Source organism: Myripristis murdjan, chromosome 21, assembly GCF_902150065.1.
Source record: "Myripristis murdjan chromosome 21, fMyrMur1.1, whole genome shotgun sequence".
NCBI classification, from domain to species: domain Eukaryota; kingdom Metazoa; phylum Chordata; class Actinopteri; order Holocentriformes; family Holocentridae; genus Myripristis; species Myripristis murdjan.
In genome coordinates this window covers 25,651,029-25,678,848 of record NC_044000.1, presented here as the reverse complement: position 1 = coordinate 25,678,848, position 27,820 = coordinate 25,651,029, and the positions used below count along the sequence as shown (strand labels likewise).

The 27,820-nt window shown below is 42.2% G+C and overlaps 1 protein-coding gene across 1 annotated transcript in view; it reads left to right on the top strand.

The window, feature by feature from the left end:
* Positions 1 to 27,820, top strand: part of ttn.1 (titin, tandem duplicate 1) — a 202,656-nt gene that overhangs the window by 67,393 nt on the left and 107,443 nt on the right. The window contains 36 exon segments of the mRNA XM_030081335.1: positions 2,985 to 3,059; positions 3,348 to 3,425; positions 3,740 to 3,817; positions 3,981 to 4,091; positions 5,001 to 7,088; positions 7,668 to 7,718; positions 7,912 to 8,307; positions 8,488 to 8,766; positions 8,857 to 9,126; positions 9,237 to 9,376; positions 9,620 to 9,746; positions 9,908 to 10,174; positions 10,323 to 10,589; positions 11,497 to 11,760; positions 12,477 to 12,616; positions 12,751 to 12,877; positions 13,764 to 14,030; positions 14,487 to 14,753; positions 15,518 to 15,784; positions 16,598 to 16,737; positions 17,027 to 17,153; positions 18,183 to 18,325; positions 19,389 to 19,512; positions 20,632 to 20,898; positions 21,014 to 21,111; positions 21,887 to 22,055; positions 22,281 to 22,550; positions 23,307 to 23,573; positions 23,678 to 23,956; positions 24,196 to 24,604; positions 24,737 to 24,861; positions 25,062 to 25,328; positions 25,836 to 26,105; positions 26,265 to 26,564; positions 26,717 to 27,019; positions 27,593 to 27,780. Coding sequence (XP_029937195.1) covers positions 2,985 to 3,059; positions 3,348 to 3,425; positions 3,740 to 3,817; positions 3,981 to 4,091; positions 5,001 to 7,088; positions 7,668 to 7,718; positions 7,912 to 8,307; positions 8,488 to 8,766; positions 8,857 to 9,126; positions 9,237 to 9,376; positions 9,620 to 9,746; positions 9,908 to 10,174; positions 10,323 to 10,589; positions 11,497 to 11,760; positions 12,477 to 12,616; positions 12,751 to 12,877; positions 13,764 to 14,030; positions 14,487 to 14,753; positions 15,518 to 15,784; positions 16,598 to 16,737; positions 17,027 to 17,153; positions 18,183 to 18,325; positions 19,389 to 19,512; positions 20,632 to 20,898; positions 21,014 to 21,111; positions 21,887 to 22,055; positions 22,281 to 22,550; positions 23,307 to 23,573; positions 23,678 to 23,956; positions 24,196 to 24,604; positions 24,737 to 24,861; positions 25,062 to 25,328; positions 25,836 to 26,105; positions 26,265 to 26,564; positions 26,717 to 27,019; positions 27,593 to 27,780 — 9,305 coding nt within the window.

Here is a 27,820-nt window from a genome sequence, read left to right as displayed (position 1 = left end):
AATCTTGAATCTTGGGCAATATCTTAAGTTACCCCTGTTCCCATGAGGGCAGAGGTTAAGGAAACAATGGTGATGATTGAAGATAGAAGCGAGCATTCTCTGAAGATGGCTGTCACTGAGCAGATATCTCTGGCACAAGAAGGTGGATACAAACCAGAAGATATCAAGACTTATGAAGGGAGAGTGGAGTATGTGCAGTCAGATGTGAGAGAGAGTATTTCCTTGAAAGCGGAGATAAGACAGCAAAGGGTTAAAGCAAAGGAAGAGGTTCCTACATGGTTCAGTGAAGATCAGCAGGCTGAAGATACTCCAGATGAAAATTTTGAAGGTGTTGCTAAACCATCAGGGGACCCAGGGTCAATGAAATATGAATCTGAATACCGAGAGGACACTGAACCAATAGTTCCAACTCATAAAGAAGACCTTTCTCTAGAGGATGAAACTGAGATCCTAAGGAAGGAAATTCCAACTCCAAAGTCTGTCTCTCCACCTCTGAAGAAAGCTGTCTTTCCTCCATACAAAAAAGTTGTCCCAACAAAGAAAGAAGTCTCTCCATCCAAGACAGGACCTCCATCCAAGAAAGAAGAGAGTAGGAAGGCTGTTTCACAGAGAGAACCGACTGGGTCGCATGTTGTTGTGCAGGCTGAAGAAGATGTTACATATGAACTAACCACTTCTCCAACAGAAGATGTTGCCCTACCCAAAATAGCTGCTACTCCTGAAGAAGTCACTCCACCAAAGAAACCAGATATACTGAGGGAATTGACTCTAAATCAGCAAGCTGACTTCACTGGAACTGAAGAAATTCCATTTCAAATGTCTGTTTCTTCCTCTCCCAAGAGGGCTATCTCACCTTCACCCAAGAAAGATGAAGCTTTTCTACCCAAAATGGCTGATGAAAGGAGGAAAGAGGTTTCTCCCCCCAAGAGAGAAATTCCTTCCAAGAAAGAAGTAAAAATACATAAAACAATGGACTCTGTTGATGAAGAAACTTCACCATCCATAAAAGCTCCTGCACCTCCAGGAAAAAAAACTCCTGAAGACATGGCACTTCGGCAGAAAGCTGCTCTTGAATCAAGAAAATTGACTCTTGAAGAAGAGATTGGCGCACCTACAAGAACTATTCCGGCTGGGATGGTTTCACCACCTAAGGAAACAGTGTGTCTTCAGGAAATTAAACCTGCAAAAGAAGCTGTATCACCAACAAGGGGAGAGGTTTCTCCTGTCAGCAGAAATGTTTCTTCTCTTTCCAAAGGATATTTTGTCACTGAAGAAGCCACTGCCCCTGAAGAAGTGATTGTACCCAAGAAAACTCTCCCTGAAGACAAAGCTTCTCCAACTAAAATATCTCTTCCTCCCAAACAAGTTACACCAAAACAGAAAACTTTGCCTGCAAAGGAAGGAACTGTTATATCAAAGAAAATAGTTTCTCTTCCATCCAAAGAAATTACCCCCACTGAAGATGTGGTGGATTCTTCTGACCTCGAGCCACCTAAAGAGAAGACTACCATAATTAAACCATCACCTAAAGAGAAGACTACCATAATTAAACCATCACCTGAAGAGAAGACTACCATAACTAAACACCCAACTCAAAGAGAAGATGACAAGAAATCAAAGATGGGAACACCAAGGGTGGAACAAGAGATCCCTCGGGAAGGTATTCTTATCTGAGCCGCTCAGGTTCATGTGATCGCATAAGATCAATCCCTCTTAAAACTGAAATACAGAACTCTTACTCTTACTGTACTCATACATCCCTCTTATTCTTTTTAATATCGGAGTGTTTATAAGAATAACACAGATAACATAAAGGATGCAGTCTTAAACTAACCTTAGTAATATTATACTACAGCTTAATTGTGACTAACAACTGCTCCACATACGTGTGTGTGTATTGTATGTACACTCTTCTGTGAATCTTTACTGGATGGCTGCCTGTTGTCTGTCGTAATCTGTTTTGTGTCAAATTGTGAATTGTTGTGTGTTGCTTCTTCAAAAGCAGACCACAGGATTTCTGTTGAGGAGGTCCCTGTTTCAGTTTCAGATGATGTCACTCCTCTACAAGGTACAAGTACTAAGGAGCCTCTCTTGGCTTATTTGTATCTTAAATATTGTTGAGCATTTTTTAACATCAGTGTTCATCCTGTCACTCACTTGGTCTCATCACTCCCACCACATCTTTGTTCTGCTCAAAGAACTGAGGGCAGTTCTTTCCGTTATTAAGCGTCTTTCAAATCCTCTTTTGTGTTGTTGTTGTTTATGTGTGTGTTTCCCAGTTTTGTCATAAATTTTGCCTAACTTTGCTGCATTCTTAGTCGTGACTTTGGCATCTTGTATTCCCAAATATGTCCTCCAGAGGAGAAGAAACCATCACCACCACACGTTCCTCCTGCTCCTGCAGCAAAAGTCATCCCTCCTGCAGGTAGTTTGTTTTGTTTATTGAAATATCTGTTATCTCCTCTTTGATTGTGTCACCTAATCAAGAGTTCACCATATTCATGTGTTTTGCTCAGTTTTTTTCCCCACGTCCTCTTTCTGGTATTTGTCTCTCTGTCTACCTGTCTTTGGTCTTCTATGCTTAAACCATCTTCTCTTGTGTTGACTTCCATGTCTACCATATCTTGACTGAGCTTATTGTTATCTTGGTCATGACCCTGGCATCTTGTATTCTCAAGTGTCTCCACCAGAGGAGAAGAAACCATCTCCATCAACACCAAAGCCCGCACCTCCTCCTGCAGCAAAAGTAACTCCTCCTGCAGGTAGTTTTCTAACTTGGTTTCAATTGGCTGAGCAAGAGTTTGCCATGTTGTTTTTATTTTTATCATTTTTAGTGGCATCTGTACTTACCCTCTGTTCTCTATGGTTAGATCATCTTTACTTGCACTGTCTTATGTTTGACTGTTTTGTCTAATGTCTTGACTGAGTGTATCATTCTCTTGGTCATGACCTTGGCATCTTGTATTCCCAAATGTGTCCTCCAGAGGAGAAGAAACCATCTCCACCAACAAAGCCCACACCTCCTCCTGCTCCAGAACAAAAAGTCACTCCTCCTGCAGGTAGTTTGTTCATTTGCATGTGTACCGAATAACTGTTCTCTCTTCCACTGTGCTGTTTGAACAAATCCGAGGCAGATTTATAATTGTCCATCTTATTTGGCTTTGTTGTATTTGACTGTTTTGTACCTGGTGTCCACCTTTCTTCATGCTTCCATTCTTAAATCATTGTCCCCATTCTTCCACCGCTTCAGTTATGTGACTATGTCTTGTCAGGTCCATATATTTTCTGAGTGTATTGTTCTCTTGGTCATGACCTTGGTATCACGTATTCCCAAATGTGTCCTCCAGAGGAGAAGAAACCATCTCCACCAACACCAAAGCCCACACCTCCTCCTGCTCCAGTGCAAAAAGTCACTCCTCCAGCAGGTAGTTTGTCTGTTTGTTTGTTTGTTTGTTTGCATGTGTACTGAATGACTGTTCACTCTTTATGCTACTGTGCTTTTTAAACATTTCTCAGCCAGCTTTGTAATCTTCCATCTTACTTGGTTCTGTTATGTTTGATTGTTTTGTGCCTGGTGTCTACTTTACTTCGTTCTTCTTTCTTCATTCTTAAATAACTGTCCCCGGTCTTCAGTCACTTCAACTCTTTAAATGTGTGTTGTAAGGTCCATATCTTTACTGAGTGTATTATTCTCTTGGTCATGACCTTGGTATCCTATATTCCCAAATGTGTCCTCCAGAGGAGAAGAAACCATCTCCACCAACACCAAAGCCCACACCTCCTCCTGCTCCAGAACAAAAAGTTGCTCCTCCTGCAGGTAGTTTCTTCTGTCTGTCACTTATGTTGTTTAACGTCATGTTTGAAATGTTCATAAAATATTCAGTTATCCATTTTGTCTGTTTTGTTTATCTTTTATCTTTTTAGTGAGTTTACTTGTTGTTCAAACTGTCAGTATTGTAATCACTTTGGCATTCTTGTAGCTAAAGTTGCACCAGTGGAGAAACCACAGCCTACACCGGTGAAGATACCCTCTCCCCCAGCCGCAAAGGCTGAACCTACTCCTGTAACAGAGCAAGTCTCTCCTCCAGAAGGTAACATCTCTTGTGTGACTTCCATTCATGTTCTTCTCTTCTAATGTCTGTTGCTCGTCTTGAGCATTTCTTAACGTGGCTTAAAAAGCAGCTGTCTTCACACAAGCAGTCACAACTCTGATGTGAGTAACTCTGTCCTGATCTGGCAGTCTGTCTATTTATATATTCCATAATCTGTTTAACTAACCAGAAAATGTGAAGTTTGTCACTGGTTCTTAAATATGCTGCCACACAGAGAGTATAGGCTGAATAATTGAAGTCAAATAACCTTAAATATGATGTCTCTAAAATCTCTTGCATCTTGAGTATATTTTGCTTTAATTAATACACATGCAGTCACCAGCAGTGTTTGAGAAACTGTGATTTATGAGGACAGGGATTGCACAACAAAGGACATCAAAGCTAAATAAACAATTGACTGCAAAATATCCGATAAAGTGAAAATGAAAGAAGATTATTAAAGAACCGCGTGCTGCGCTTTCTTATCGAACACAAGTACCTTTCTTCAAAAACTACTAAACTTTTTGTTTGTATCAAACTTTAACCCTTTCCCTAAGTCTTTCTGTCATGATGTCTGTCCTAATGTTGATCTTGTTCAAATTCTTACAGACAAGGAGCCAGTTACAGCACCTGGACCAACTAAAGGTATACTAACTGATTGCTTTATTATCAAAAGAAGTATACTTTTGTACATGTTTGTCTTAAGTAATGAGTATTATGAAATGGGACAATACATTTGATTTTAGATTCGGTGCTTAGATGTTTATTGGATGTGTTGTTATGTCTGTGCGTTAACTGTTTATGTGTAGAGTCCTATGCTGTAAAATTTAAAGGAGGCGTTGAATTTTCTGTTTGTATATTAATTTAATTTGTATGCGATAAAAAGCATATTCACTACTTTGACCACAGTGCCTCCTAGTAAGCAAAAGGGTAAGATTCCTGTTCAGGAATCAAAGACACCTGAATCACTCAAGTTGAAGAGCAGGCTCGCCAAAGTACCCAAAGAGAAGGAAACAGAACCAGAGGTCATCAAACTAAAGAAGATTCCGGTGAAACCTCCAGAGCCTGAGAAGGAAGTCATCACTCATAAAGCAGAAGTGACAAGACATTATGATTCAGAAATGATGGTTCATGGCCTTCATGGTAGAGATGATCGAGAGATAATAACGCTTGGAAGAACTGAACGAGTCTTCACTGCAGAAGAAGAGACAGTTCAGCTGGGCCAATTTGAGGAACCCGAAAGACTTGAAGTTCAACAGGAAATGGAGAAAGAAAAATGGACACGAACCCCCAAATCACAGAAAGATGAGGAACCTGAGCAACCAAGTTCAGATAAAAAGAAAATAAGTAAATTACCAAAAGCAGATAAGCAGCAAGAATCAGTTAAACTGAAACCAGCTGAAAAACTTGCGAAATCAGAGGAAGAACCACAGAAAATCAAGCTGAAAAAGGTGCCAACCAAGCCCAAAGAGCCTGAGAAGGACATTATAACTCATAAAGTAGAGGTGATGAGGCATTATGATACAGAATTGACAGTTCATGCACTTCATGACAGAGATGATCGAGAGGTAATAACACTTGGAAGAACTGAACAGGTCTTCACTACAGATGAAGCAGCATCTGAACTGGACTATACGGAGAAACCAGAAAGGCTGGAAGCAGAGGATGAAAAATCAAGATGGGAAAGAACCCCTAAAGTGCCGAAAGATGAAGAATCTGAACCAGATTTATCTAAAAAGAAAATTAAGAAACTACCAAAAGCAGAGGAGGAACAAGAAACAGTGAAACTGAAACCATTTGAAAAACCTCAGAAACCAGAGGTAGCTGAGCCACCAAAAGATAAGAAAGGAAGTGAGGCAAAGAAAGATACTGAAGTAACACCGTTCCAGAGAAGTGAGAGACCACAGAGAGATCAACCCACTGCTGCTGTTACACAACGAAAAGATGAGCATCCCCCTTCCACAAGTCCAGACACAGCCCCTGGTGTTGCTAAAGACCAGGAGGAGACTAAGCAGAAGAAGCCGGTTGAGAAAGTACCTAAAGAAGAGGAACCTACAGATGCTGACAAGCTGCGGACCAAGGCTAAAATCACTCCCACTCCAGATAAAGAAAAGGAGCAGGTTGTATTGAAGCCTTTCACCAAAGTCCCTAAAGCTGAAGAAAAGCCAGAAAGGGCACCTGAAGAAGAGAAAAAGAAGCCCGGGGACACAAAAGTACCCAGCCGAACTCCAAGAGATGAAACTCCCAAAGAGCCCACAGCACAGGAGCTTAAGAGAGTTGAAAAGACCTCAACACCTGCGAAAGAGGCTGAGAAACCTCAGGAGAAAGAAGGGCCAGCTGTTCCTGCCAAAAAGCCCAGTCCTCCAGGAAAGATATCCCCAGTCAAGAAAGAAGCAACACCAGAGAAAGAGGCAGGAGAAAAAGACAAAGAAATTTTACAAAAACCCACAGAGACCCCAAAGAAAGGTATAGAACACAAAAAGACATCTTCACCTAGAGTGGGTAAGGAACAGGAAAAAGATGAAATAGCTTTGAAGCCCGTAGAGCAGCTCAAGAAGGTTGAGCTAAAAAAGACCCCATCACCTAAGGTGGAGAAGCCTAAAGAACCAGAGCCATTTTCTGTTGAGAGGAAACCAAGTGCAGGAAAGATGAAAAAGCTGCCTAGTGCACCTTCACCAAAAGACTCCATTGAAGCTGTAACCCTCAAAAAGGTCCCGAAGAAGCCTTCACCAGAGGAGGAGAAGGCTGCAGAACCGGAGAAGCGGGGTAAAGGGAAGATTCCCATGGTAAAGGAGGTTTCTCCTGGAGCAGTGCAGATGAGGAAGGTGCCCACCCAGCCTGAGGAGGAGGTGTATGAAGAGGAGTTTGAGGGCCAAGTAGGTGAAGGAGAGGAAGAGGAAGAGGCCTGGGGTTGGGAGTTGGTTCCTCCAGAGGACTGGCAAGGTGAAGGAGAGGATGGGGCATTGGAGACTCCAGGCATGCCTGGTGCCAAACGAGGTGAGACGAAGGCCACTGAACCGATGTCCCTGGAAATCTTTCATCCCATCTAAGATGACCCATCTAATCCCCATCCAGTTCTCCTTTAGTCATTTCATTCATCAGTCTCTCCATCTACCATTCATGTATCCATTCATTCATCTGCTCAACTATCCATTTTAGCCATCCACCCATTGTGATCTTCTCATGTTGTCCATCATATTGTCTGTCTTCCTTCATGCCAAAGTCTTATGATTCTGTGTTACTGAGTGTTCCTGTGTACTGCTGTTAATATCATTCAGTAGAACATGTGGTTCTCTAAATCATCTTACATCCATTCATCTCCCTTGTATAATCTTGTCCCATTAATCACCCATTTGTCAGGATTTAACACTGTCTTCATTCTTGTCACTGACTGCAGTATGTATTGTATGTTGATGTATTACATGTTGATCTTTCAATGTATTCATGTGACACGTACAGTATTTTTTGAGTGTTGCATGCTTTCTGTCTGTTATGTTTATGTTTTATATGTGTGTATGTGACAATACACAGCTCTTACAGAGAAAATAAAAACGCATCCTCTTATTCCCTGTTCAGATGGAAAACCATCAGAAGAGCCACCTAAAGGCAGAGGCAGAGGACTTGGGGGTGAGAATAAACTCTTAGCTCATACACACAAAGCTTATAAAAAGTGTTTGTCCTCTTTTGTCAGTTGTTGAAAACATTTTGGTTGTCATGTTTTCATTCTTATGACAATTCTAAGACCTTAAACGTCCCCGTCCACATCTGTAATCATCATACTTCAAACTAACTCGATTATTTTTTATGTTTATCATTGCAGCAAGACAAACCCCGTCCCCTGGAGAGGGCAGGGGCAGGGGCCTGAGGCCTGGTGGAAAAGGCCCATCGCCACCAGAGGAGCCCTTCGGGGGATTCAAGCTCAAAGCTGTCCCTCTGAAGTTCATCAAGAAGCTCCAAGACATTGTCTTACAGGAGGCTGAGTCTATCGGCTCATCTGCTGTGTTTGAGTGTGAGGTTTCACCTTCTACCGCCATCACTTCATGGATGAAGGACGGCAGCAACCTCCGTGAGGGCCCCAAACACAAATTCACTGCTGATGGCAAAGATCGCAAACTGAATATTATTGATGTGCAGCTGTCTGACACCGGTGAATACACTTGTGTGGCCAAGAATGCTGGCAAGGAAATAACATGCACAGCCAAGCTTATTGTTGAAGGTAAGCTGACAAGGGCCTTTTGTCTGTCAGATTTAGTTCTATGATGCCAAAATCCTAGATTTTATGTCAATGGGTGCCTCTCTTGTTTAAACATTTTAATTATACTTAAGCCCAGTATTGTAAAAAGGTACAGGAATAGTAAATTGCAATCTCTTCTCATTATTTTACTTTTTTTTGCAGAGCTGCCTGTGAAATGGATCAAGGAACTAGAACCAGAAACATCATGTATGAAAGGTCAACCCATGTACCTGACCTGTGAGCTGAATAAGGAGAGGGATGTGGTCTGGAGGAAGAATGGTGAGGTCCTGAAGACAAAGGCTGGCAAGGTGGCCATCAATATCATAGGGATGCAGCACGCTGTGACCATACAGAATGCCACGGATGACGACGCTGGTGTCTACACGTGTGAAGTGGCTAACCAGGAAGATTGCAAGACTTCAACCAATGTCAAAGTGATTGGTAAGCCATTAGCAACATCTGTTTCTTTCCCTCTGTCCTGTAAGATAATACCATAGACCTAAACCTCACCTAAACCTTCTCACCTTGCAGAAATCATCAAAGATTGGATTGTGAAGCCACTGAGAGACCAGCATGTAAAACCCAAGGCTAAGGCCACATTCAAGTGTGAGCTCTTCAAGGACACACCCAACTGGAAGTGGTTCAAGGGAGATGATGAGATTACTCCTTCTGATAAGGTGGAGGTTGATAAGGATGGAAAGAACATGACTCTCACCATCAACAACTGTCAGCCTGATGATGTGGCAGAATATACCATTGAAGTTGAGGATCGCAGATATTCAGCCAAACTAACCCTTGGAGGTTGGTTTAGACACATAAGCATGCACAAATCAGTATTCTGTCTCAAAAGGTGAGATCTGCCTTTGGTTGGTGGAATGTGCCCTAATAACATGCTGTCCATGCTCCTGTAGAGCGCGAGGCTGAGGTCCTAAAGCCGCTCTCCAGTTTGGAGGTGGTTGAGAAGGAGGAAGCCAACTTTGATACTGAGATTTCTGAGGACGATGTGCCTGGAGAATGGAAACTGAGGGGCCAGGTCCTTACAAGATCCCCGGTAATATTTTGAAAAACTTTTTATACACATGAAAAACACAATAATTGTTTGAATCAAAATGAGAAGTTTTTTTTTTTTTTTTTTTAAATTAAAATCCTTTCAGTGTTGAGAAAAAATAATAGAAGTATTTTCAACATAGAAGATTTTCTACAGTTGTTTTCTGCATGTCTTACTCTTTGTGTTCTAGACATGGAAAGAGGTGATTACCGTATTGTCATTTTAACAGTACGGTCTCTCTTTCAGACTTGTGACATCAAGGCTGAGGGCAAGAAACGTTTCCTCACCATAAAAAATGTTCAGCTGGACCAGGCTGGTGAAGTGTCTTATCAGGCTCTGAATGCCGTCACCAGTGCTATGCTGACAGTCAAAGGTAAGGAACTATCAGACATGAACCTTAATCATTTTTTCTGTTTTATCTGCATTCTGCCTTTCTGCTGGGAATGGACGTACTGCAGAATGATTATGGTAAGAACAGAACGGCAATGGATATTCTTACTTTGTTGGTAACTGGTCACTGTTCACACCTCCCAGAAATCGAAATGGGCTTCTCTGAGCCTCTGAAAGATGTTTCCGTGCCTGAAAAGAAACAGGCTAAGTTTGAATGCACCATCACAAAGGATGTGTCTAAGGTCATGTGGTTGAGGGAGTCTGAGATCATCACCCCGGGACCTAAATATGAAATTATCGATGATGGAAAGAAACACATGCTCATCATAAACACCTGTGAGTTTGATGACGAGGCACAGTACACTATTGAAGTCTTGGGCCAAAAATCGACTGCACAGCTTTCAGTGGAAGGTAAGTATTGGAAAAATCCATCTTCAGTTCCCCATCTTTCCCTTGGACGTCCTACGTATCTATTCTCTCTTGTAAGTTATTGATGGATGTGTGGCTTTGTAAGTGGCCCGTTTGAAAACTGTTGTGTGCTCACCTGATGTTATTCCAGGCATGAGGCTCAAATTTGTCCAACCGCTCCAGGACCAAACAATAAAAGAAGGTAATACGGTAAAATTCGAGCTTGAGCTGACACACGAGAACGTCCCGGTGGTTTGGTACCGAAATGAAGTTAAACTCCACGTGAGCAGAACAGTGCTCACCTATGTTGATGGAAAGAAACACACTCTAGAAATGAGGACGTTGTCTCTAGATGATACATGCCAGATTAAGGCAGAAGCTAAAGGGATTTACTCCATGGCAAAACTGACGGTCATAGGTAACCAACACTATTTCCTTCCTCTATTGCCTGTTCTTTCATTCATTGTCTTCATGTTGCTTCCTCTTCTAATGGACTGATTCTTCTTTTGTCAACTGAACCAATGTCCTGTGTCATGTTGTCGTCCCCAACACACACACACACACACACACACACACACACACACACACACACACACACACACATGAATGGTTCATGTGACTACGTACATGGTCCTCAGACAGGGCTATGCTCTTTTTGAAGATGTTCTTTTACATCGTAAATGTTCTTTTATGTTGTCAGAGGTGGTCAAAATACACATGTTCTTTACTTGAGTAGGAGTACAGATACTTGTAAAAGTATCTATCTAGTAAAAGTAGAAGTATTGCTACAACTTCTTTAGTTAAATAAAAGATAAAAGTAAAAAGAATTCCTCTGACGGACATTTCTGCAGCCCTTTTTTCAACAACCGGCTCTTTCTGTGCATTATTAATGAGGCAACATCATAAGTACAAAGGTAAAACCTCACATCATATTAGCACATTTCAAGGACTATTTAGAAGACTTTAGTTTGAAATCAGTCTTGATGTAGGGAGGGCGTGTATAAATAAAAATGATCTATACTTTTCCACCAATGCATTAAAACTAAAGTAATGAGCCTGTTTTGAAAATGTAAGGGGCAGAAAGTAAGTACAAGTAAAGCACAGATACCTGAAAAATCTACTTAATTACTTAATGTATTTCATTATCTCCCACCTCTATATGTTGTAAGTCTTTTTTTATGTTGTAGATGTTCCTTTTTTATGTTGTACTATGTTTTTCTGATGATTGTTGGAGCATGTGGTGCCAGACAAATTTCCATGTGAATGTGAGTCTTATCTTATCTCGCCTTACCTTATCTTGAATTTTGTGCCTGGCTCCATTCCAGAGGGCGATGCGGTCTTCACTGTGAAGCTGCAGGATTACACTGCCACAGAGAAAGACGAGGTCATTCTGGACTGTGAACTTAGCAAGGATGTGCCTGTTTTGTGGTATCACAACGAGATGGAGGTCACTGCCTCCAAGATGATTGTCATGAGAGCCGAGGGCACTCGCAGAGCTCTGGTCCTCAGGAAAGTGGAGGATAAAGATAAAGGAAAATATGTATGTGATTGTGGAACAGACAAGACATCAGCCAACCTCAATATTGAAGGTAAAAACTGATCACTTGTGTTATCATGAGACAACTCTCTATAAACAGACTCCATATATCCTCTCTATACACCGAGTCTATAGGCGAGGGTTCTAGTCCGAGTGGTTTGATGAAGGTAAACAGTCCGTGTGGGGAACAAAATAAAATTTTGGCAGAAATATTATCTGGGCCTAAAACACCTAAAACAGTATTGATGTTCGTGTATTGTGTTGAGACATGTTCGACTTGTAGTAAATATCTCTTAGTTTATCATTTGACTTATGTATATTTATACTTGTGTATATTTTTTCTCGAATTTGAGCAACTGCAGCTGACCCCAGTTTCCTCTTGGGGATCGATTAAGTATTGCTAATTTCTGGCAAAATCGAAAAAATCAGCCCTCGCCCCCAAAGGCTAAAATCATCATCAGACAAAAGCCGATGGGCTCTGAGATTGTCATGAAACAAGTGAAAATTTTCTTATATCTGCTCCTTATTTCTTATATTTTTTATTTTTTAAAATTCTATTTATTTTGTTAGTTTTATTCCTCGTTTTTTTTATTTGTACTCTATTGTGTATTTTATTGTTTTGTTGTAGGTGCTCCTTGTAAAGCACTTTGTAATGCTGGTGCTATACAGATGAACATTGCCATTATTGTTATCATTTCCTTTTGTGGTACAGAGGCAATTTTCAAGGACATTTCCTTTTTTTAAGTTTATTGTCCATTTCAACCATAGCTCGTGACATCAAGGTGGTCCGCCCAATGTATGGCGTTGAGCTCTTTGATGGAGAGACCGCTCGTTTCGAGGTGGAGATCTCTGAGGATGACGTGCACGGCCAGTGGAAACTCAATGGCGAAGTTCTCAGCCCTTCTTCTGTGAGCTTTTACAGAAATTATTTAGCTTTTTTCTGTGATTTATGCTTGTGATTCAGCAGCATTACAGTGTACAACATGCTGTAAAGCAAGTTGCCCAGATAATTATATCTGAGAAAAACCCTTATTTTTAACAGGATGTTGATATTATCGAAGAGGGTGGCAAGCACACTCTGATCCTGTACAACTGCAAAGTGGCCCAGACAGGCGAGGTGGCCTATTCTGCCGCTAACGCCAAGTGTTCTGCTAATCTGAAGGTCAAAGGTAAATGCATCAGTCTCCTGGCATTGTTAAACCGCAACGCTGAAAAAACGTCATTCACGCTTTTATTGTCACTAGACTCCAACTAGCTCATAATGCAGCAGCTCCGCTTCTTACTGGCTACAACAGACGACATCACATCACCCCCATCCTGGCTTCTCTCCATTGGCTCCCTGTTCGATTTAGACTTTAAAGCACATTTTAAAGCACATCTGGGTCTGCAGTCTTAGATCCCCAGGTCTTTCCAAAGTCTCAAAGTCGAGGCTTAAATCTGAAGGCAACTATGCTTTTGCCATCAGGACCCCTCAGCTTTGGGATGGCCAGCCTGAGGACGTAGGTCTTGCAGAATCAGTAACTTCCATTTTTTAAGACTTTGTTTTATGTGATGTCGTCTTTTTATTGCTACTATCATCTCCACCAGGCGGCAGCCTAGAGGAGATCATGTGTTTGGCCCTGTGTGTGTGTGTGTGTGTGTGTGTGTGTGTGTGTGTGTGTGTGTGTGTGTGCAGCTAATCTCACACACTGTTGGCTCTGTCAGCCTAAAACCTTAAACTTCAAATGTCCGTCTGTCTTCTCTCTGCTGTGTTTTTAAAGCGTTTGTCTTCCTGTTTTTCTTCACTTGTCCTTAATTTTGCCTTGCTTCTGTCAGGCTTTCTATTGCGATACTGCTTTCTTAATAGCTTCCTAAGTTTTTGCCGTGTCTCTCAACGCTCTTAGTAAAACTCTGTTATTATTATTGCACTCCAAATCCAAAAGATCATCTCTGCCAGTGCCTGTGAGTACTGTGAACTGTGGACCCTAAACCGAGCTGTGGGCTTTCTTGCAGTTCCAGCTTGGCTTGAGCTTGGCTGCTCTGTACGACTGTGAACTTCCTGCTGTTTTGTTTCAGAGCTTCCACTTAACTTCTTAACGCCACTGAGTGATGTACAAGTGTACGAGAAGGACGAGGCGAGGTTTGAGGTGGAGGTGTCCAGAGCCCCCAAGAGCTTCCGCTGGCTCAAGGGCTCTCAGGAACTAGCAAGCGACGACAAGTATGAGCTTGTCCAGGAGGGAAACATGTACACTCTGGTGATCAAATCAGCCGCGTATGAAGATGAAGCCAAGTACATGTTTGAGGCTGAGGACAAGAGAACAGTCGGCAAGCTTGTCATTCAAGGTAACTCAGGCTTCAATTTCAGTGAAGAATCTGGATATTTTACAGATTTATATTTACACCAGTGCTGTAATGCTTCAACAAACCCGTGGTTCAGTTTGGGTCACAGTTTCAGTGTTGGTTCGGTTTGTTTTGTACATTACGGGGAAAAAACATTTCCAATCATTTCCAGTGTTCTGTGTATGTTGTCTTATTTTCAAAGTTAACATTTTTTTCCAGACATTTGATAACAATTTGTGAAATATGAACATTCATGGTCAGGTAACGCTCAGTCGCCACGGAGGTCCGACCATCACTGTCCAGAACCTTGAAGGGCGTATTATTATAACAGTTTGCTTTCGCACCGTATTGAACGGTTTGGTTTATTACAGTTCAGTTTTACACCCCCAATATACACGCATATCTGTACGTACATCTATATGTATAAGATGCTTGATTTCCAGTATTTTTCCATGCCAGGTATCCGCCTTGAGTTTGTCAAGCCGATCAAGGATGTGACTGTGAAAGAACGTGAGACGGCGGAGTTCAGCATTGAACTCTCACACGAGAAGATCCAGGTGTCTTGGTACAAGAACGACGTGCGGCTGCACCCCAGCAAGGTGGTGCACATGTCCGATCAAGGAAAGATCCACACCCTGGCCTTCAAGGAGGTCACCATCGATGACACATCCATGATCAGAGTGGAGGCCATGGACAAGGCCGTGACCGCTATGCTCAACGTGATTGGTTAGTGCACGATTTCAGGTTTTCTTCGCCTGTTCAGCAACTCCATTCTCTCTCAGCAGAATACTTGTCAGACTTTCGGTGGATAGACAGATAGATAGATAGATAGATGTACTTTATTGATCCCAAGTTGGTAAATTTTTGTGTTCAATCAGCAAGAAATATATATCTTTAGAAAAACAAAACACAACAAATAACAAAATAAACATTTGCATACCCAATAAGAGTAATAACAAATAAAATATACAAAAATATATCTACAGAGTACCTTTCACCTTGAACCTTTTCATAAACGAAGAAATATATCTGCAAACTATCTGTAGAATAGAATATGTATATATAAAATAGATGTATACTCACAACGTATCCTTTTTAGTATAAACCTGTTTTGTGTTTCTTTCTTTTTTTTTTTTTTCTAAAAATAGATTTGACTGCTTTCAAGTCAAAAGTACTGGGTCACGTTGGAAACCACTGGCCACAGACAAAATATTAAAGGGTTATTTCACCTGTAATGCACAAATATTTGTATTTTACTCACAAATTTTACTTAAAAACCTTCATCTTAAAGTTTCATAAACTTACAAAAAATACTAGGCATCTGATCCAGTGGAGAAAAGAGGCTCCATGCTTTTATAGCAGCCAAAAGAATATCAAAGGTTCTGTTTAAAAAGCCCATGCAGTTCAGTCCAAGCGTTCAGTATCCAGTTATATTATCCGTGATTGCCACGCTATGCTGCACTGAGCGTGATGTGTGTGTCGTCCTGCAGAGGGAGACCTGTACTTCACCACCAAGCTGCAGAACTACACGGCTGTGGAGAAGGACGAGGTGACTCTGGTCTGCGAGCTCAGCAAGGCTGTCGCCGACGTCAAATGGTTCAAGGATGGAAAGGAGATCACTCCCTCCAAGAATATCACTGTCCGAACAGACGGCAAGAAGCGCATGCTGACCGTCAAGAAGGCGGAGAAATCCAACATCGGAGCGTACACCTGCGACTGCGGCTCCGACAAGACGACAGCGAACCTGAACATTGAAGGTAAGGAGATGCATTTTAGGAATACAGGACTGATGTGACTACAAGTCCCTCTTCAGTCATTTATTAAACTCCAAGAAAAAACTCAGGATTTCCAAGATCAAATTTGTAAATTTACAACAAAAAAACAAATGTATGTAATGTAAAAAAAACAAACAGTGAAAACTAGTTTGTTCTCCTGTGGGATTCAGTCAGAAGGAAATCATGCTGGTTTGAGTCCAAAATCACAATCTCCTCCTCAGCATCTGGACTCTGAAGAGACGTTGCTGTGACTTGGGCTGATTCAGAAGAAAACAATCTGGTGATTCTGGGCTAAAATCAGCAGGATCTCCTTGTTCCTCAATCCCATGTCAAAGTAGAATCTGCTGAGGTGATCAGCCACAGGCCTGAAACACGGCCAGCAGGGGGCAGCACATGTGGACAGAGGACAGAGAGGAGAAGGAAACTAGAGGTTTTTTCTTTCTCTAAATTTGTGACTTTATAGTCTTAGAATTTTCTATTTTTATTCATAAATTTGTGCGAGTTTTCTCATAAATTCATAATTTTTTACATTTTTTACTTTCATCATTTTTTCTTGAAATATTACCCCCCTTCCCAGACTCCTCTGCTGAAGCTGGAGCTGCACACACACCTCCAGCTCCAGCAGAGGAGTGTGAAAACAGCTCTCTACTTTGACCAGATACAGTCAGTAGAGTCCAGCTCCAACAGTTCAGGACAGAAACAGATGAGTGGAGTGATGAGAGAAACAGATTTTGAGAGGATTTACCTCAGATTCTGAGTTCATGACTAACTAAGTTTCCCTTGTTGCCCCTGCAGAGCGGGACATTAAGGTTGTGCGTCCACTGTACAGCGTGGAGGTAACAGAAACAGAAACCGCTAAGTTTGAGACAGAGATATCCGAGGAGGACGTCCATGGAAACTGGAAACTGAAAGGAGAGGCCCTGCACCAGTCTGCTGTGAGTGCTCCTCTGCTGCATATGATGTGGAGATGGAAACTCATGAGGAATGTGCATAGATCGTAGAGAACTGCAGCTATTGTAACTAATCTCCCTCAATCAATATGTTGAAATGGATCAGACTTTTCTTTGTGGAAAAGTCTGATCCATTTCAACATATTGATTGAGGGAGATTAGTTGTACATGAGATCGGAATGTACTTTATCCTTTCCCAGGGAAAACTTTACATCAAACTCTCCAAGTGTTGAATTAAACTTACCTTCATGTCAATGTTGGTTCTTCCATCCAGGATGTTGAGATCAAGGAGGAGGGAACCAGACACATGCTGATCCTCTACAATGTCCGTATGGACATGGCAGGAGCTGTGGACTTCTCAGCCGCGAACGCCAAATCCAACGCCCAGCTCCGAGTGAAAGGTGTGAGCTTGAGTGTTGACTGCAGAATTATGCGTATTATATCTCCTAATGTCAATGTTTTGTAGCAAAAGGATTATAAAACTTTCTCAATACTCAGGCAACCTTCAGTTAAAGTTGAAACATGAAATCTTGAAGTTATTCTTTAAGTTGGCCCTGAAGGTAAAAGGGATTAAGGAGCCCTGGTGTTATTTCAGACTCAGGTCTTAGTTTTAAAGCTTATTTTAATGCCTTAACTAAAACTTCCTGTGTAACATAGCTCAGGTCTGACGTTTTTTAACAAAGCGTGTTGCATACGTGCCTTTATTTCTAGTACAGTTTATTTCTTTAATACTTTATATACCAGTTTCACAAAGGCAGCTGTTGCCAAATTGCAAACTGGACAAAATGCACAGACCAAAGAGAACAAACATATAACTCCAGCATCAGCTTCCTCTATCAGAACTGGCTACAAAATACTTTTCAAATGGCTTACTGTACTGAAAGGCTTTGTGCTTTCATCTGTTATAGAGAGTTTATTGTTTTATTTCATCACTGGAGTTAGAAGGAAAGAGTTTTTTTGGTCTTGCAGATTATTAAAACCTATTAAAACCTAAAATATTATCATTGTTTTATTCAATTTAATGTATGTTTTTACTATTAAAGCCATTTGAACTGAATGGTGCAAGAAAGCTTCCATATAAATAAATCAGGCATCAGTTTTTATTGTTTTGTTTTTTTTCCATATGTTATGGTTAGAAGTTCTGCATCACTGTTTTCCCAGCTGTGTGTGTGGGCGCCCTCACCCCGTTGGGGTGTGTGGTTATTTTAGAAGCGTCAGGTGTTATCTGAGTGGCCTCGGGCTGATTGGTGGAGCAGCGACGCCTGTGAGCTGCTCACCACATCATCTGAGGAGGCTTCTTCACATGCAGCAAACCCCACCGGGTCCCACCTAAGCCGGCCTGCAGGACGTCCTGCCGGCTGCACGGCTGCGCAGGAGTCAGGGTTTGGCGATGAAGGTAACCATGTCCTCCTCTTCCTCTTCCCCTTCAGCCCGTAAAATCAGCTTGTTCAAGCCTCTGAAGGACGTGACCGTGACCGCTGGGGAGACAGCCACCTTTGAATGTGAGCTTTCATATGAAGGCATTGTGGTGGAGTGGTTCCTGGGAGGGAAGAAGATGGAAGCAAGCGACAGGGTGAGTGCAGCTCCGCTCATTGACCGTCCCAAACCACCGACCCACAGGCTGGTTTCTCATTTCCACAAGTTTGTTGTGAAAAATATTTAAACAATTGCCAGTTTGGCCTGTGACGGTGCATGTTTTTGTTGGAATGTGCAGATTCCCCTCATTTTTTCATTGCTTTTTGTTTTTTAGCATGAGGGTTATTATTATTATAGTTATTTTATTTTTTCATATTTTTAGACTTTGTTTTTAGACTTACACTGTAATAAAGAAAAGTAGTTTTATTTATTTATTTATTGAAAGGAAAATTGTTTTCAAATAGCGGGTAATGCTTGAGGGATTTAGTAGCTTCTGACAGCATGTCCTTCACTGTTAAAGTTTAGGAGACGTGTTTCCTGGTGGCTGCTGCCTCCCTGGTGTTTTCTGCATATAAGGGCCTGCTCGCCCTGGGGGCGCGGGAGGCTATCTGCTGCTGATAACAGCTGGCCAGCCCAGAGGCCTTTGGATTTCTCAGGTTATTTTTAACTGTGTCAAGAGTCTGAGGCAGCAGCGGGGTTACATTCACCGCGATGGGTTTCCATCAAACAGTACAAGTACAGTACGGGTCTATTTTTATTCCTGAAACTAATGCTGAGAGCTGAACAGAGTTTCTCGACAGACTCAGCCAATACACAAATAAGTTTCTGTTGCAGAAATAGCAGCAGTAGTTACGACAACAATGAGAATGATAATAATAATAATAAAATTTAGTTGCAAAATGCCTTCTTACAAATTCAAATTCAATTCAGTATGAGCACAGCTGGCACAAACCAAGTAGAAATGAATGCTGCCAATTATTGATCAAGTATTTCGTTATTGTGTTAATAAATAAACACAATTATAAAACAGATAGCATTTCCAGAGGTTAGATGCCAACAGTGAAGATGGCAGCAGTTCCAGAAACAAAACACAAACGATTGTTCAGAAAACGCTGCATGTTCAGTCAGTATTCTCACCTTATCTCACAAACACACAGGTTTGTTGGTAAAATGGTTTATTGGTTTACACGCCAAGCTGACGACACGTTACCTGTGTGCAGGTGAAGACTCGTGCTGAGGGCAAAGTTCACGCTCTGACCATCAGAGACGTCAAGCTCGCAGAGGCTGGGGAGGTGAAACTCACCGCCAAGGACTTCCAGATCCAGGCTCAGCTCATTGTCAGAGGTGAGGCCGACCTGCCTGACTGGACGGGCGTGTTTCAGAAATGTGTTTCCTGCAAAGAGCAGCAGGACAAGCTGCCTGCTGCTCTGCTGCTTTAAAGGGAGTTGAAAACCTTTACATTATATATTACATATTATACATTATATATTGTATTATGCTTGACTTCTATCTTCATCATCCACCAAGATGTGAGAGTTCCTAAACGTCACCAGCTGTAATAAAGTGGAGTTTTATTCCAGTCCAGTGGGTCTGGGTGGGCTTTAACTGCAGGTTTTACTAGCACTGCAACAATATATTAGCTTTCCCAGCTAACAGCTAACAACAGCCCACATAATAATAGTAATAATAATAAATAGTAACAGTAATAAAATGTATTTGTATAGCACTTTTCAAAACATAGTTAAAAAAGTGCTTTACATTACAAGTAAAAACGCTACACACTGTCAAGAAAAGAGCATAGAAAGTAAAGATAATAAAACATGGAACACAGGACCTGATAAAACAAAGCGTACAATAAATCTGCTAAAAATTAAACAAGTCGTGCAATAAATACAGTAAAATATTATTAGTCATAAGTGACTATAAGAAAGCCTTCGTTCTGAAGTGGAAGTTCCTAGAAAGAGTTCCTCACTTTCTAGAAACTTCCACTTTGGAGGCTGCTAGTAGCGGAACTGATGTGAAAAAGTCCAAATCTGATGCCACACCAGCCAAATCTCCACAGCAGACTGAAGCGTCGTGGTAGCCCTCGCCTCATCATTCTTGGTGGATTTATATGCAGGAAAAGCTCAAAATCAGTTTGTCCCATAATGATAAAGAGCTGTTACTACCGCTTGTTGAGCCCGGTGCAAACGTCAATCACACGGGAACAGAAAGAATAAAAACTGAGCTTGTGCTGTGATTCTTACATGTAAAAGTATTTTTTAATCTCTTCCCGGCAAAACCGCTGGTTTGAGATGGGAGATATCAATCCTGATGATGTTTTCTGCACCCAATGAAGACAATTATGTTAATAATAAAACACATTTTAGTTTAGCATCCCTTTAAAGGTCCAGGAGGTTAATGCAGGATAACTGGCAGAATATCTCTGATGTGTCTCTAACCACCATCGTCATCTCTGAGCAGAGCCGCCAGTGGAGTTCACGAAGCCTCTGGAGGACCAGACGGTTGAGGAGGAGGCCACTGCTACCCTGGAGTGTGAAGTTTCCAGAGAAAAAGCCGAGGTCCGTTGGTTCAGAGACACAAAGGAGATTCACAAGACGAAGAAGTACGACCTGATCGTTGACGGCCGCAAGAGAGCGCTCATCATCCACGACTGCACGCTGGATGATGCAAAGACGTACACCTGCGACGCGCACGAGTTCAAGACCTCCTGCTTCCTGGACGTTACACGTATGTCCAAGCTTCAACGCAAACACCCAGATCCCTTGTGGCAATTATTACATCTGTGTGTTTTATCAGCCTAGTTTGTAATATCAACTGTGACACCGTTTACTTCTGCCCACAGCTCCTTACGTAGAGTTCTCCAAGCCTCTCCATGACGTGGAGGTCGCAGAGAAGGAATCCGCCAAGTTTGAGTGTGAAGTGTCCCGTGAGTCTGCCAAGGTAAACAGTCACACAAATTAGTCCACTCTTTTTTTTATTTTATTTTTTGTTTGTGACTCACTGAACCTGCAAAGTGGTAAAGCTTTTGATGATAGTAGATAGTAGAACTTGATCAGTAACACCATGGTCTCACATTGATGTTAGGGTTGGGAAAAAAATCAATTCATTTAAGTATCGCGATTCTTTTTGTTCGTTTGTTTTTACAATTTTTTGATTGATTTCTTTTTTTATTACTTCTGAATCAATTTAATTTCAAGATACTGGAGCAAGACAGCTTAAGGAATCTGTCATGCTAGGTTGTCAGCCAGGGGACTAAACATCGCTCCAAAGTTCAACTAAAATTTGGCGAGTGAAAAACTGTTGTGTGTTTCCAGCGGGGTCCCTTGACCTCTGACCTCCAGTTGTGTGAATGAAAATGGGTTCTCTGGGCAGCCACGGCTCTCCCCTTGGCAGACATGCCAACCTTCTGCTAATCCCATGCAGTTTGGGCCACAAACCCTGCAGTTCACATCTGTTCTTGTGGCCTGTTGTAAAATGGTGTGTTTGTGCAGACTGGGGCCTAAACAGTCTTGGAGTTGCATCAATTGGCTTTGACTGGAAAGCTGAGACTCTTGTGGATTCAATGAGCCACATTTGATTCATGTGTGATGATGTTCGTCAAACTGGACGTCGCTGTATAAAATGACCTCTAGTAAAGAAAAATCTCAATAAATTGTAATATGGAATCTGCATCCAAGTATTGTGATAGTACTGACGTTATGCTGTGTTTGTGCAGGTACGCTGGTTCAAAGATGGCAGTGAGATCAGAAAGGGAAAGAAGTACGAGATCATTGCCAAGGGAGTCCAGCGTATCCTCATCGTGCACAAGTCAGTGTTCGATGATGAGGCTGAATATGAATGTGACGCCAGGACCTCCAAGACTTCTGGCATGCTGACTGTCATTGGTAAGGCTTTTCTTTTACCCTAACCCCAAAAATTCTGAAAAAACATATTCTTCAGAAAGGTAATACTCTTATTGTTGGTCATGGATTGCCATGGTTTGCCTTGATCCAAAGATCATGAAACATTTTCTACTTGTTGAATAAAACTTCAGTATTCAGCTATAGTTAAAGCTTTAAGGTCTCGCCATGACAGTAACGTCATTGCCCAATATCACCGTGTTCCCACAGAGGAAGCAGCTAGGTTCACGAAGAACCTGTCCAATGTTGAAGGAACAGAGACAGACAGTGTTAAGATGATCTGTGAAGTGTCGAAGGCCAGTGCTGAGGTGACATGGTACAGGGGCGATGAAGAGCTGCCCGAGGGCGGCAGGTATGAACAGATCATGGATGGAAAGAAGAGGATCCTCATCATCCAGGACCTGAGGATGGAGGATGCTGGAGAGTACAACTGCAGGCTGAGTCCCAGCGTCAAGACATCAGCTACACTGAAGCTGAATGGTAAAAAGGCACAAAAACATTTAATTAAAGCATTGTCTTCCTCACTTAACACCTTTAACAATTTTTAGTGATTTTGGATCATGTTTGAGATTTATTTGGCACAAAAAGTTGAATGCACAATTGAAAACTGTGAACGTTTAAGCCACTTTCACATCTGCTATGTTTAGTCCAGGTGAGGTGCTGGTGCGTTTAGCTCTTTTGTGACGGTTCAGTTGTTTTGGTGAGAACTAACTGAACCCTGGTGCGAGCCAAATAATCGAACATGAGTCTTTTTGAAAGAGGTGTGTCTCGGATCACTTCCATGCGAGGTAACCTCACCAGTGCTGCCAACTGCGGGAATTTATAACCTGCTGTGCCTGGTTGGTCTCCATCATGATGCAGTTCTAAAATCATGACTCTACTATTTCCAGTCCTCTACATTGGATCTGACCAGTATCCTCGCCGATCAGAGTTGTAGCTGTTGCAGATATCAAGTTTCTTCAGCGTACATTAAATCTGGGAGACAAAAGGAGGGCAGGTTGACTGTCATAAATGTTAAGCTCCATGGTTCAGGATATTTTTGTCTCATGAAAAGAACCTTTTCTCTTCAGCATGTCAAGTTGCTGTACATACCTTTGTCCACATGACCATATTTTTTTGCATAATCAAAGAGACAAAATCAGATTGACCATTGCATTGAGACATGTAACACCTGATTTTATATCTATGATAGTTCCTGACCATGAAAGAGAACAACCACTTTCCCTGTTTTCGCAGAATTGGCTGCTGAGTTCATCGCCAGGCCTCAGAGCCAGGAGGTGGTGGAGGGCGAGAAGGCGGAGTTTGTCTGCTCCGTCTCCAAGGACACCTACGAGGTCAAATGGTTCAGAGGTGACAAGGAAATTGAGATTGGAGACAAGTATGCCATTGTCAGTGAAGGAAAGAGAAGAGCACTTATTGTGAAAAACTGTGAGCTCAAGGATGAGGGAGGCTATGTTGCCGTCATTGGCAACGTTAAAGCCTCAGCCGATTTGTATGTGATTGGTGAGTCACCTTTTTTTTTTCATCTTTACTAATTTTGTCTTCAGTGTATTTTGGTTAAAGGTATGTGTTTGGACTTAATATGTTGTTTCTTTTTTTTATTTCAGAGAAACTGAGGATTGTCACACCCATTAAAGATACAGAGGTGAAGGAGGGAAGTGAGATGGTGTTCAACTGTGAGGTGAACACAGAAGGAGCCAAGGCTAAGTGGTTGAAGAATGAAGAGACCATATTTGAGAGTGGCAAGTACATCATGGTTCAGAGAGACAACGTCTTCTCTCTGAGGATCAAGGATGCCCAGAAGGGAGATGAAGCAAACTACACCATCAACCTTACCAACCACAGAGGAGAGCATGCCAAGTGCACTGCGAGTGCTAAAGTCGCAGGTAAATAATGTAAAGCTGGAAACTGTTGCAGGGCGTTGAAATTTTAATGGTTTTAATTTATATTGACAGGATACAAATTTAAGTACATCCCTCCAAAATATCTTATAATTAAATCTGGTTTTGAGTCAGTGCAGTGTTGTCAGAATGTGACACCATCATTCACAAAAATAGAGAAAATGGAAAGGAAATGGTATAAAAAATCCTAATAACTCATTCTATTTTGATGTGTGACCCCACAGAGGAAAAGCTGAAGTTCCTGGATCCCATAGAGGATGTTGAGACCCAGGAGAAGAAGACCATCAGCTTCATGTGCAAGGTCAACAGGCCTCAGGCCACTGTCAAGTGGATGAAGGCCAGCGAGGAGGTCACCCTCAGCAAGCGCATCATCTACAGGGTGGACGGACTCAAACACACCCTGACCATAAAGGACTGCGTCATGGATGACGAGGGAGAGTACACCGCCATGGTTGGCGATGACAAGTGCGCAGCTGAGCTGATCATCAGTGAGGCACCCACTGACTTCACCACACAGCTCAAAGACCAGACCATCACTGAGTTCGAGGATGCAGAGTTCACCTGTAAGCTGTCCAAGGAGAAGGCAGCTGTCAAATGGTACAGAAATGGACGTGAAATCAGAGAAGGACCAAGGTAAACAAGGGATTATGGCCTGCATGCAGATTTAAATTAATATGCCTTGTCTGTACTTATCACATCATGCAAATTACAGATAATTCCAGATAATAATTACAGATTTTAAACATTTTTGTCACACTTTTGTAGATACCACATGGAAAAGGATGGAAAGACATGTAAACTAATCATCAAGGAGTGCAGACCTGATGATGAGTGTGAATACGCCTGTGGTGTGGATGAAAGGAGATCTAGAGCCAGGCTCTTTGTTGAAGGTGTGTTCTTGATTTTACTTTAGCATCATAGTTCACTGGTTCACAGGTCACAGTGTCATAGTGTGCTCCTCAACCTGCTGCCATGTGACCCAATCCCAAATAAGTGGTGGAGAATGAATGAATGGATGTAGTTGACAACCAAAGAAAAGATTAAAAGATTTATCTTTTGCATCCTAATGATCTGTGTTTGTGTATTCCAGAGATCCCAGTAGAGATCATCAGACCTCCACAGGATGTGTTTGAACCTCCAGGCTCAGACGTTGTGTTTGAGGTGGAGCTCAACAAGGACAGAGTGGAAGTTAAGTGGATGAGAAATAACATGATAATTGTCCAGGGAGACAAATACCAGATGATCAGCGAGGGCAAAATCCACAGGCTGCAGGTCTGTGAGATCAGGCCTCGCGACCAGGGAGAGTACAGGATCGTGGCCAAGGAGAAGGACGCCAGAGCGAAACTGGAACTGGCAGGTACGTCACCCACATCCCCTCCAGACAGAAGAATCCAAACACAGCGAACATGATGACATATTTACAGCAGCTGCAGTGGAGTTTGGTAGCAGAAAAACATCAACAGTAAATACCAGGTTTTGATGTCAGTCTGTCACAATGAAAGCACGAGGTCTTCTTTCTTCCACCATGTTCACCAGCGGTTAATAATCATACACTGAGAAAAGACAGAAGAAAAAGACAGAGCAATTTCTCAACCACAGTAGTAGAAAAGAGACCAGACTGCAATGCTTCATCATCAATAGAACCACATCCACAAGTTAAAACGTTGTACCCACGAGAGGAATGTTCCTGTGCTTTAACAAAATATAATTTTTTAATGGGTTGATTAAATGGAGGACTGAATGGAACAAATTAGGTAATTCCGGGCTTAATGGATGAATAAATGATCAAAGCATAGGCAGGAGGAACTAACCGAAGAGCACAACACTACCATTATTTCTAAACCTTCTCCTACCTCATCTGCAGCTGTTCCAAAAATCAAAACCACCGACCAGAACTTGGTGACCGATGCCGGCAAGCCCTTCGTCATGGCTGTGCCCTACGACGCCTACCCTCGTGCAGACGCCGAGTGGTTCTTTGACGGCAACAGTCTGCCCGTTCAGAACATTGACACCTCCACTGACAAGACCGAGTACCGCCTGAAGAGCCCCACCAAGGAGGACCAGGGCAGGTACAAGGTGATCATCAAGAACAAACACGGAGAGGGAGAGGCTTTCATCAACCTGGATGTCATTGGTAAGTCTGGTCTGGCCTGATTGGATGATCTCAGTGCTGCTTATTTAACTTTATCTGGATTTTATTTCTCTGAGTCACTTTAAGTAGGAGCAGTTATGTCATAGATTTATCAAATGTCAAAAAGAATCAGTCGCTCAGTGTTATGTTCATGGTTGACAGACATTCCTGGACCCGTCAAGAACCTCAGGGTGATCGACACTGCTGACGGGGAGGTCAGCTTGGCCTGGGACGAGCCCGAAAGTGACGGAGGAAGCAAGATTATTGCCTACGTGGTTGAGAGACGTGACGTGAAGCGCAAGACCTGGACAATGGCAACAGACCGTGCCGACATTCCAGAGTATTGTGTCAGTGGCCTCCAGAAAGAGTCCATGTACTTGTTCAGAGTCTGTGCCCGTAACAGAGTTGGCAGCGGCCCCTCAGTCACCACTGATGAGGCTGTGCAGGCCAAGAATAAGTTTGGTAAGCAACGCACGGCAGTCCACCATGTCTTCAACATACATAATACCCAGTAAGACTGTGTGATTTAGAATTATTGATCAGTCTCTCACGAAATTAGCATGATTAAATTAAGATTTAATCATGCAAGTGCTTGATTTGTTTTCTCCCATCAGATGTGCCTGATGCGCCAGAGAATGTCATGGTTGGTGTGGTGAACAGGTTTGGCGCTACCGTCACCTGGGAGCCTCCCAAATTTGACGGTGGTTCTGAGATCACCGCCTACATCATCGAGCTTCGTGATAGGACCTCTGTGAAGTGGGAGGCAGCCATGGTGTGCGGTGCCAACGACCGCTCTGCCACCTTGAACGATGTGGTGGAGAACAAGGAATACATCTTCAGAGTCAGGGCTGAGAATAAGGCCGGCATCGGCAGACCCAGTGCTGCCACCGACCCCGTCAAGATTATGGATCCCATTGGTGAGTGAACAGCTGTTACTGGGAGAGACTAGCATTGGATTTACTTGTAATATCTGACACATAGCTAAATGTATAGGATATATCTGATAAGTTATAAAACTATCTCTTGGAGCCAGGAAACAAGCTATTGGATTGGAACCAAGAGTGGAACCAAGATTGGAACCAAGCTATTTGACAATCTGGGAGACTCTTATAAAATTTCAGAATGATTTAAAAAAAAAAAAAAAAAAAAAAAAAAAAATCAAATACATTTAGTTGAAATAATAGTCCACAGCTGTTGAATCAGTGTTAGTGTTACACCTGTGAGGGTGTTTGATGTGCTTTGTTTTTCCAGAAGTAACAATAGTAGTTTGGACTAAATGAAGACATATTGGAAGTCATAGTGTACACTGAGTGTCTTTATTATTACAGTAATGATGAGCTGGTGCCTGCACTGGGTCTAAAACCCCAAAGCAATGATTGTTTAATACTAAAGGCGTTAAAAAAACAGGAATTGGGTTATTGGTTTAAATCTTGCCTGTAGGCTGTACTTGCCTGACCATACAGAACACAACTTTTGCATTGCGATTGCAGAGAGGCCAAGCCCTCCTCTAAACCTGAACTACAGTGAACAAACTAAGGCGGGAGTCACTCTCACCTGGGAGACACCTGCCAGCAACGGCGGCAGCATGATCACCGGCTACATCATCGAGAAGTGTGACGAGGGCAGTGACAAGTGGCTCCGATGCAATGCCAGACTCTGCCCGGACCTCTCCTACAGGGTATGGGATTTACCCTCCGTTTAATATGAGCTGTTTTTCA